This window comes from Triticum urartu, chromosome 5 (genome assembly GCF_003073215.2).
Source record: "Triticum urartu cultivar G1812 chromosome 5, Tu2.1, whole genome shotgun sequence".
Taxonomy (NCBI): domain Eukaryota; kingdom Viridiplantae; phylum Streptophyta; class Magnoliopsida; order Poales; family Poaceae; genus Triticum; species Triticum urartu.
The window spans coordinates 39,684,125-39,695,443 of record NC_053026.1 but is presented as its reverse complement, the minus strand read 5'-3'; the positions used below and the strand labels follow the sequence as shown (position 1 = coordinate 39,695,443).

The 11,319-nt window shown below is 48.9% G+C and overlaps 1 protein-coding gene across 1 annotated transcript; it reads right to left on the bottom strand.

Annotated features, from left to right (window-relative positions):
- Positions 1-264: 264 nt before the first annotated feature.
- LOC125506711 lies at positions 265-10,559 on the bottom strand. The gene is made up of 2 exons (XM_048671454.1): positions 10,189-10,559; positions 265-769 (listed from the first exon to the last, which is right to left on the bottom strand). The coding sequence occupies exons 1-2, from the start codon at positions 10,557-10,559 to the stop codon at positions 265-267; spliced, it is 876 nt and encodes a 291-aa protein (XP_048527411.1).
- Between the last annotated feature and the right edge of the window lie 760 nt (positions 10,560-11,319).

Genomic DNA, 11,319 nt, shown 5'->3' with positions numbered 1-11,319 from the left:
GTTGAGTTATGTGACTAAGATCATCTGCATCCGCAGGGCGGACATGGGTCCCTTGAAAATTTGCTCAGAAAGCGTCCTTGAGCTCTTCCCAACTTCCGATTGTGTTTTCAGGAAGGCTTTTGAGCCAATGCCGGGCTGGCCCTTTAAGCTTGAGGGGTAAGTATTTTATGGCGTGGAGGTCATCTCCTCTAGCCATATGTATGTGGAGGATATAGTCCTCGATCCAGACTCCAGGGTCTGTTGTTCCATCATATGCCTCTATGTTTACGGGATGCCCAGAGAACGACAAACCAGGATTTCAGCCGCACGAGCCATGGGCGTGGCCTTCGGACGAGCCGCCACCCACGTCTTGTGCAGAGAGAGTGCACCGCCAACCTCAGAGATGGTGACTCCTGCCAAGGTCTTCCGGCGCGCCGCTGGAGCTCGCGGAGGCTTTGCAGTCGGGGTGGGGACGGGCAGAATGGCGGCTGGCCGCTCCCCGAAAAGTGGCGCTAGGCACTGGAGGCCAACCGCACCGGAAGCGTCAGCTCGGCGGCGGCGCACAGGGGAGGGAGTACGACGCACCGACCCACTAGACGGCCGGGGAGGCGTTGGGGAGGCCTCGAAACCAGGGGGCCTAAAGGGGGACGACACCGGTAGCAGGAGAATGGGGGACTCACAAAGCTGGAGCAGCGCCGAGCTCGGCCCGTCAGGCAGGAGCGTGGCTGACCAGGCTTCATTCCTCTTTGATCTTGGCGACGGAGGCAGGACGGAGGTAGGTGAGGGAGTCCTGGATTAGGGGGTGTTTGGGTAGCCGGACTATACCTTCAGCCGGACTCCAGGACTATGAAGATACAAGATTGAAGACTTCGTCCCGTGTCCAGATGGGACTTTCCTTGGCGTGGAAGGCAAGCTTGGCGGTGCGGATATTCAAGATCTCCTACCATTGTAACCGACTTTGTGTAACCCTAACCCTCTCCGGTGTCTATATAAACCGGAGGGTTTTAGTCCGTAGGACAACTTCATCATACAACAATCATACCATAGGCTAGCTTTTAGGGTTTAGCCTCCTTGATCTCGTGGTAGATCTACTCTTGTACTACCCATATCATCAATATTAATCAAGCAGGACGTAGGGTTTTACCTCCATCAAGAGGGCCCGAACCTGGGTAAAACATCGTGTTCCTTGCCTCCTGTTACCATCCGGCCTAGACGCATAGTTTGGGACCCCCTACCCGAGATCCGCCGGTTTTGACACCGACATTGGTGCTTTCATTGAGAGTTCCTCTGTGTCGTCGCCTTTAGGCCCGATGGCTCCTTCGATCATCAACAACGATGCAGTCCAGGGTGAGACTTTTCTCCCCGGACAGATCTACGTCTTCGGCGGGCCAAGTCGCTTGGCCACCTTGAGCAGATCGAAAGCTACGCCCCTGGCCATCAGGTCAGGTTTGGAAACCTAAACTACACGGCTGACATCCGCGGGGACTTGATCTTCGACGGATTCGTGCCACAGCCAAGCGCGCCGCACTGTCTCGATGGGCATGATATAGCTCTGCTGCCGAACAGTGCCTTGGAGGCCGCACACGCATTGGTTCCGACCATTGATTCGGAGCCCACTGCGCCGATCGAGGATCAGCGGTTGGACGCTGCCTCAGGGGCCGCGATCTCAGAGGCGATCGAGCCGAACTCCAGCCCCGCACTCCGCATGGCCCGTGACTCCGAGGAGCCGGATTCCTTTCTGAACTCCGAGCTCCCCGCGCCCCTGCCGATCGAATCCGATTGGGCGCCGATAATGGAGTTCACCGCCGCAGACATCTTTCAGCACTCGCCCTTCGGCGACATCCTGAATTCGCTAAAGTCTCTCTCTTTATCAGGAGAGCCCTGGCTAGACTACGGTCAGCAAGGATGGGATTCGGATGATGAAGAAATTCAAAACCCACCCACCACCCACTTCATAGCCACTGTCGACGACTTAACCGACATACTCGACTTCGAATCCGAAGACATCGACGGTATGGACGACGATGCAGGAGACAACCAAGAACCAACGCCTATAGGGCATTGGACAGCCACCTCATCTCACAATGTGTACATGGTGGATACCCCTAAAGGAAGCAACAACGAGGAAAACGGGGATGGAAAGAGGGATCGATCTCTCAAAAAACAATCAAAGTGTCGGTGTAACTCCCCGAGACCGATGTGCCAGGTGTCGTTCAGCTATTCGCTGGTGTTGCCTTGTCATTCCTTGCGTGTCATGCATTGCATATCATATCATCATGCGCATTTCATTTGCATACGTGTTCATCTCACGCATCCGAGCATTTTCCCCGTTGTCCGTTTTGCAATCCGGCGTTCCGTTCTTCTCCGGTGGTCATTTCTACCTTTCTTTCATGTGTGGGGATTAAACATTTCCGGATTGGACCGAGTCTTGCCAAGCGGCCTTGGTTTACTACCGGTAGACCGCCTATCAAGTTTCGTATCATTTGGACTTCGTTTGATACTCCAACGGTTAACCGAGGGACCGAAAAGGCCTCGTGTGTGTTGCAGCCCAACACCCTTCCAATTTGGCCCAAACCCACCTAACTCTGCTCCATCATCTCGGTCGTTCGATCACGATCGCGTGGCCGAAAACCGCACCTCATTTGGACTCTCCTAGCTCCCTCTATGCCTATATATACAACCCCCCTCCGAAATTCACGGTTCATTCTTCCCCGAACCCTAAAAATTCTCAGATCCGCGCCGCCGGACGAAATCCCCATCTTCACCGGACATGTCCGCTGCCTCCGCCACCTCACTCCGCCCAATGAGAGCGCGACACGTCACCCCGCCGCCGCTTCCCCTCCACTCACCGCGCGCCACATGGCACCGCGCCGCCCCACTTCGCCGCCGGCCCGCGGAGCCCAACCAAGGCCCGCGCGAGCCCGGATCTCCGCCGCCGCCCGCAGGCACCCCGCGCCTCCTCGCTCCCGCAGCCGGTCGAGGGGAGGAGCCCCTCGATCCACGCCTTCGCCACCGGTTTTCTCCGCCGCCGTGCGCCCTCGCCGCCGCGGGCCACCATCGCCGGCGCCGCCTTGCCGTCCCGACGCCGTTTTCCCTCGCCGTCGCCTCCCTTCCTCCGGCCCCGTCCAGATCCGGCATGGAGCTCGCCGGATCCGCCCGTTTCCTGCCGCCTCGCCGGACCCCGCTCGCTGCCGGAGCCCTCCATCGCCGCCATCGCCATGGATCAGGAACCAGTTTCCCCGCTCGACGACGTTGACCCTCCACGTGGGCCGGTCCAGCTTCCCGGCCAGCGCAGCGCCGAGTGCGGCCCAGCCTCCCCGCCTTTGCCTCCAGGCCCAGCGCGAGCGCCCCAAGGCCAGCCCAGCCGACCTCGCCTCGGCCTCCTTCCTCCTCTGCTGGGCCAGGCCCATGGGTGAGCCGACCCCAGCGCCCCCTCCTCTATTTTTTTCCCTCACTGTTGGGCTTACCTCAGATTCGGCCCGTGATGTGTTTTTTTCAGCGCCTGGGATTTTTTCCTATTATTCCTGAGACAGCAGTTTTGCAGTATAGTCCCCCTAGTTCATGCATTTAATAACTCACAAATGGTGCATCGGATTAAAATGATTTATATATGAAACTTGCTCAGAATTTTGTGTAGATTAATAATATCAAACTTTCAGCTATGTTTAAAATAATTAAAATGTTGTTTGCTTTAATTTGCTCCTATGCCATGCTAAAATGATTTAAATCATAACTAAATAACCGTAACTCCGATTTTAATAATCTTTATATGTAATTGGGGTAGAAAAATGCCTAGTTTGACATGATGGCCTTACTTTGCATGTTAAACAACTCTAAAATAATGTTTAGGGCAGAACAGTACCAAACCTTAGATTATGCATATGAGGAGTTTCCGGAATTGTTGTTCGTTGCTTCCGGCCTCATTTAACCTTGACTAGATAGGTAGTTTTCTTTTGCTTCACCTCTTGCCATGTTAACCAACATTTAACTTTGTTGAGTACCTAACCTGGGAGTGAATTAAATAATTGATGTGGTGTTCCGTCAATATGCAACTCATTGCATATTGAACTCCATTTAACTTGTAGCTTTGTTTGTGCACTTTGCCATGCCATGTATCTTTAAACCGGACATGCATCATACTTGTTTGCACATCATGCCATGTCTATGTGGTGGTTGTTTACTATGTTGTGTGCTTCTTTTCCGGTGATTGCTTCTTCGGGTTGGTTCCGGTAACGTCGAGTTTGTGAGGAACCCGTTCGACTACGTCCGTTTGTCTTCTTCATGGACTCGTTCTTCTTCCTTGCGGGATTTCAGGCAAGATGATCATACCCTCGAAATCACTACTATCTTTGCTATGCTAGTTTGCTCGCTCTTTTGCTATGCCAATGCTACGATGCCTACCATTTGCTTGTCAGCCTCCCAATTGCCATCAAACCTCTAACCCACCATGTCCTAGCAAACCGTTGATTGGCTATGTTACCGCTTTGCTCAGCCCCTCTTATAGCGTTGCTAGTTGCAGGTGAAGATTGGAGGCCGTTCCTTGTTGGAACATTTACTTACTTGTTGGGATATCACTATATATCTTATTTAATTAATGCATCTATATACTTGGTAAAGGGTGGAAGGCTCGGCCCTATGCCTGGTGTTTTGTTCCACTCTTGCCGCCCTAGTTTCCGTCATATCGGTGTTATGTTCCCGGATTTTGCGTTCCTTACGCGGTTGGGCTATAATGGGAACCCCTTGACAGTTCGCCTTAAGCAAAGCTCTTCCAGCAATGCCCAACATTGGTTTTACCATTCGCCACCTAGCCTCTTTTTCCCTTGGGTTTCGCGGACTCAAGGGTCATCATTATTTTAACCCCCCCGGGCCAGTGCTCCTCTGAGTGTTGGTCCAACTGTCAGCTACCGGTGACCACCAGGGGCAACTCTGGGCTGGCCTACCCGTACCTAAGACAATCTGAGTGTGCCCTGAGAAAGAGATATGTGCAGCTCCTTTCAGGATTTGTCGGCACATTCAGGCGGTGTTTCTGGTTTAGTTTTACCTTGTCGAAATGTCTTGTTGTACCGGGATACCGAGTCTGATCGGAACGTCTCGGGTGGAGGTCTATTCCTTCGTTGACCGTGAGAGCTTGTGATGGGCTAAGTTGGGACACCCCTGCAGGGATTTGAACTTTCGAAAGCCGTGCCCGCGGTTATGGGCAGATGGGAATTTGTTAACATCCGGTTGTAGAAAACCTGAACTTGACCTTAATTAAAATGAATCAACAGCGTATGTAACCGTATGGTCTCTTTCCGGCGGTGTCCGGGAAGTGAACACGGTTGTTGGAGTTATGCTTGACGTAGGTAGTCCAGGATCACTTCTTGATCATACTTTTATCGACCATGCTTTGCCTTCTCTTCTCGCTCTCTTTGCGAATAGGTTAGCCACCATATATGCTAGTCGCTTGCTGCAGCTCCACCCATACCTTTTCCTTTACCATAAGCTTAAATAGTCTTGATCGCGAGGGTGCGAGATTGCTGAGTCCTGTGGCTCACAGATACTTCCAAAACCAGCTTGCAGGTGCCGATGAGACCGTGCAGATGACGCAACCAAGCTCAGGAGGAGCTCGATGAAGATCTTGTCCTTTATGTTGTTTCGTTTTAGTTGATCAGTAGTGGAGCCCAGTTGGGGTCGATCGGGGGCCTTTGTCGCATTTGGGGTTCTTCTTTTATTTTGGTTCCGTAGTCGGACCATGTGTGTATTCGATTGATGTAATGTTTATTCATGTAATTGTGTGAAGTGGCGACTGTAAGCCAACTATGTATCTCTTTCCCTTATGTATTACATGGGTTGTGTGAAGATTACCTCACTTGCGACATATGCCTTCAATGCGATTATGCCTCTAAGTCGTGCCTCGACACGTGGGAGATATAGTCACATCGAGGGTGTTACAAGTTGGTATCAGAGCCTTCCCTGACCTTAGGAGCCCCCACTGCTTGATCGAATTAACGGACGTTGTTGAGTCTAGAAAAATGTTTTGATTCTTCTAGGAATTATATATCGGAGAGTTTAGGAATCCTTTTTACTCCCCAGTCCCTTCATCGCTCTGGTAAGGCTTCCTGACGTAGAGTTTTGTCTCTTCTCTTCTCAAATTTCACTAAATTTTTTTTAGGATCACGCAGGTATCTTGGAATCGTTCCGATGGTTTTATGATGAGAACATTGTCTTGGTGCCTCCTGTCAGGGGTTTAGTGGAAGTGTCCCGGGGAGTTGAGCTCTGAGGTGTTGTCGTCATAATTTTATCGTTGCAGTTCTGGAATACCTGAGTTTAGTACGCCGACATCGAAAATCTCTTTTATGAAGTTCGTTGGTGAGATAACCTCGACGCCACCCAGTACTGGGGCGGGAGTTCGGGAGTATCGCCATAACTTGTATAACGGATGCTTTTCGAAGGTTGAGGTAGACGATTTCCGAAGGTTTCTTGGTTATGTGTTGAAGGATGGATACAGCTGGATGTAGGATTTGCTAGAATTGGGTGAGATATTATGCTTCCCCTGTATCCCCAACACCTGATTGCATAACCGGAAAGGTTCGGGAGTTTCATAGGTGGGAATTCAAGTAGCTCTTAGGATGTCTTTCCGACAGATGTATGATATGAAATTGGGGTTCGACGTCTAGTGGTCCGCCTATTCACGGTCGATTTTATAGTGGTCTCGTTGTGTCTTAAAGAGTCCTTGGCTATGCCGACTCGGGGACGCTTCGTATGTCATGTGCACTGCCTTGTACATGATGGTGCTGTACGATCGAGCCCGTGTAGGCCCCACCACGAAAACTTCGGACGAAATCTCTATCATATGTTTGTTCCGGCTTATTCTGCAAGCCAACCCTTTGTTTTTGTTTTGAGTTGTGGTATTCGAGTTGCTTCGAAGTCAAATGTTGATTCCATACCTTCTCTAAGCGGTGTTCTCATACTCCGATGTGAATACAAATCCTTCTTGATCATCAAGATTGTTTTGTCAATCCTTTTCACCGATGTGCTTCTCCTCAAGTGGATCCGTTCACTTCAACATTCACAAGTTCAAGTACCAGTTCTTCTCAACGGTGTTCGTTTCATCCATCTCAAGTTGCATTTGTTTTTCCCCCCCCCCCCCCCCTTTTTTTCAAGACTCATATTTCTTAATCAAGTACCATCTTATTGGTGTGAAGTCTCTCCATTCTTTTCCTTCTTGTTCTTATTCGGTGATTCTCATGAAGATTCTAACGAAGCTTCAAGTTCGTCACTCTTCACTCATTTTTCTTCGTCGGTGGTTAAATTCAAGCTTTGTTGCTCATACCCTTCTCTCTTTTCAAATGCCTTCTCATACCGGTGTACCTCATAATCATTCACCTCTCGATATTCAATTGTTCTGGAGTGCTGAAGATATCTCGAAGATTCGTGTATCCACTCTTCTTTTATTCAAGCTATTTCGAGGATGTTATACCATTCGAGCCTTTTTATTCAACTGGTGCATTCTCTCTTTTAAATCCTTCAACGGTGTTTCTTTTGAGTGGGCCCTAACCCACAGGTCTTTTCCCAGGATCTTACCTAACTCTTCTTATTTTCCCGGAGCTACCCTCAAATTCATCTTAAAGTTGACGTAAGAATGATTTATCATCAGTCACATATATTTCTCCAAGATCTTTCAAATTCTATTCATTGTTGGCTCAACCTCTTCGTTTGATTCTTCCGGAGTGTCTAAATAATTCATGGTGGTGTTTCTCGTTGTCATTCTCATCATTTGAAGACCGAAGTAGAGTTTCTCTTTAATCTTGCTCAATTCTCTTCAAGATTCATGATGCTAGCTTGTTGCCATCCTCTCGTAATTGTTTTGATCGTGAAAAATTCTTTTCACCCTTCCGAAGCAATTTAAGAGTCTTCTCAGTTTGTTATCCGGAGTTCACCAATTCAGGGTTATTCATTCTCAGTTTTTAGCTCTCGTTCTCCAAATCTTACCGGTGCATCGATCATATATCCTCTAATCAGTGCATGATCTCTTCGTTCTCATGTATCTAAATCCTCTCAAGCATCTTCGTTTATTTCACTATTATTCACGGTGTTTCTTTGTCTTCTCTTAATTCATTTTCAATTCGTACGGTGGTTCGTTCAAGATTTTTTCTTCTTTCTTATCATATTAATTTATTTGTTGTTCCAATCCTACCGGTGGTTCGTTGAAGACCTTCTCAAGTTTTGTTATATCTCTTTTAATCCTTTCTACGAGAATAAGTAGTATGCCAAATCCATTGATTGTCATCAATTTAATTGGTGAAGGATAAGCATAATGTAATTCTTATTCTTGTTTCATCCTAATGATTAATTCTTATTCCGGAGGCCCTTCAAACTCTCAGTTTCATTTGTTTCATCTTCTCTTTTTCCCGGAGTTCCAAGCTCTAATTATCACGGAGATCCGTCTAAATCATCGCAAGGATTCACCTTGTGTTTCCAATTTCTCTTTCTTTTCATTCTTTTGTTTACCGGAGTTCTTCATGGAGGTTCTACATAATGGTCCATCAAGAATTTAATTCCTTTTCGAAGTGCTCATCAAGATTCTTTTCTAAGGAGCTTAAGTTTCTTCATCTTGCAATCCGGCGTGCAATTATTCCTTCCGTATCAATAGAGGTGGTATTATGTCATATTGATAATTTGAGTTCATGTTTCATGATTCACAAGTTATCAAGAATGAGGTAGTTTAAATCCATCAATCTCGTCATTGGAGTTATCTTGGGTTATATTTCACCTAAAGCTTTCCTTTAAGGATTGTCGCTCTCATGGTGTTTATCAATGATCCAATTTCTTCATTTATCCTTTCCGGTGCGATATACATTCTCGTCTCTTTGTTCATATCAATACAATTCTTTTCCCGCGAGTGGCAGGTTGTCACCTCATAATTTGAGATGTACTCCATAAGACCATATCAAGTTTATTCTTTCGTTGTTGGCTTTCCAATAACTCCGTTCGACCCTTCTCCTTAAGATGCCTTTTCAAGCTCTTTTGTACCAGAAGTTGGCTTTTCTTCTACATTCTTTTGTCTCAATTATCCTTATCCTATTCTTTCTCCTGGAGGTCTATTGATGTTGCTCCTCTCAACCCATCATCTCGTTTGTCTAAGATCATGCTCTTTTCATGATTTCCCATTTAACCGGAGTGTCGTGCCCTCTTTTCAAGTTCTATCACCTTATCAAGTTATTATTCAATTCCTTTTCTTTTCAACCGGAGTGCTGCCCGAATTTTGGTTTTCCTTGATCCCCTTCCTTAACCGGAGCGTTTTTTTAAATATATATCTTGCCCTTCAACCTCAAGGGTTTTTCGCAATGTTCTTTGTCCCTCTTTTCTAACGGAGTGGTTTTCAACTTCGTCATCTTCGTTGTATTCTTTTCTCGAATGGCTTAACCTTTTCAAGGTTCTTTGGTTTCACTCGTTTGTCAAAGAAGCAACTTAGTTTTACCGTTTCTCTTCCTTTTCCGTTTTCCCTCCGATGCCATTCTAGATCTCAGGACGAGATCCTCTCATAGTGGTGGAGTGTTGTAACGCCCCGAGACCGATGTGCCAGGTGTCTTTTAGCTATTCGCTGGTGTTGCCTTGTCATTCCTTGTGTGTCATGCATTGCATATCATATCATCATTCGCATTTCATTTGCATACGTGTTCGTCTCACGCATCCGAGCATTTTCCCCGTTGTCCGTTTTGCAATCCGGAGTTCCGTTCTTCTCCGGTGGTCATTTCTACCTTTCTTTCATGTGTGGGGATTAAACATTTCCGGATTGGACCGAGTCTTGCCAAGCGGCCTTGGTTTACTACCGGTAGACCGCCTATCAAGTTTCGTATCATTTGGACTTCGTTTGATACTCCAACGGTTAACCGAGGGACCGAAAAGGCCTCGTGTGTGTTGCAGCCCAACACCCTTCCAATTTGGCCCAAAACCCACCTAACTCTGCTCCATCATCTCGGTCGTTCGATCACGATCGCGTGGCCGAAAACCGCACCTCATTTGGACTCTCCTAGCTCCCTCTATGCCTATATATACAACCCCCCTCCGAAATTCACGGTTCATTCTTCCCCTAACCCTAAAAATTCTCAGATTCGCGCCGCCGGACGAAATCCCCACCTTCACCGGACATGTCCGCTGCCTCCGCCACCTCACTCCGCCCAATGAGAGCGCGACACGTCACCCCGCCGCCGCTTCCCCTCCACTCACCGCGCGCCACATGGCACCGCGCCGCCCCACTTCGCCGCCGGCCCGCGGAGCCCATCCGAGGCCCGCGCGAGCCCGGATCTCTGCCGCCGCCCGCAGGCACCCCGCGCCTCCTCGCTCCCGCAGCCGGTCGAGGGGAGGAGCCCCTCGATCCACGCCTTCGCCACCGGTTTTCTCCGCCGCTGTGCGCCCTCGCCGCCGCGGGTCACCATCGCCGGCGCCGCCTTGCCGTCCCGACGCCGTTTTCCCTCGCCGTCGCCTCCCTTCCTCCGGCCCCGTCCAGATCCGGCATGGAGCTCGCCGGATCCGCCCGTTTCCTGCTGCCTCGCCGGACCCCGCTCGCTGCCGGAGTCCTCCATCGCCGCCATCGCCATGGATCGGGAACCAGTTTCCCCGCTCGACGACGTTGACCCTCCACGTGGGCCGGTCCAGCTTCCCGGCCAGCGCAGTGCCGAGTGCGGCCCAGCCTCCCCGCCTTGGCCTCCAGGCCCAGCGCGAGCACCCCAAGGCCAGCCCAGCTGGCCTCGCCTCGGCCTCCTTCCTCCTCTGCTGGGCCAGGCCAATGGGTGAGCCGACCCCAGTGCCCCCTCCTCTATTTTTTTTCCTCACTGTTGGGCTTACCTCAGATTCGGCCCGTGATGTGTTTTTTTCAGCGCCTGGGATTTTTTCCTATTATTCCTGAGACAGCAGTTTTGCAGTATAGTCCCCCTAGTTCATGCATTTAATAACTCACAAATGGTGCATCGGATTAAAATGATTTATATATGAAACTTGCTCAGAATTTTGTGTAGATTAATAATATCAAACTTTCAGCTATGTTTAAAATAATTAAAATGTTGTTTGCTTTAATTTGCTCCTATGCCATGCTAAAATGATTTAAATCATAACTAAATAACCGTAACTCCGATTTTAATAATCTTTATATGTAATTGGGGTAGAAAAATGCCTAGTTTGACATGATGGCCTTACTTTGCATGTTAAACAACTCTAAAATAATGTTTAGGGCAGAACAGTACCAAACCTTAGATTATGCATATGAGGAGTTTCCGGAATTGTTGTTCGTTGCTTCCGGCCTCATTTAACCTTGACTAGATAGGTAGTTTTCTTTTGCTTCACCTCTTGCCATGTTAACCA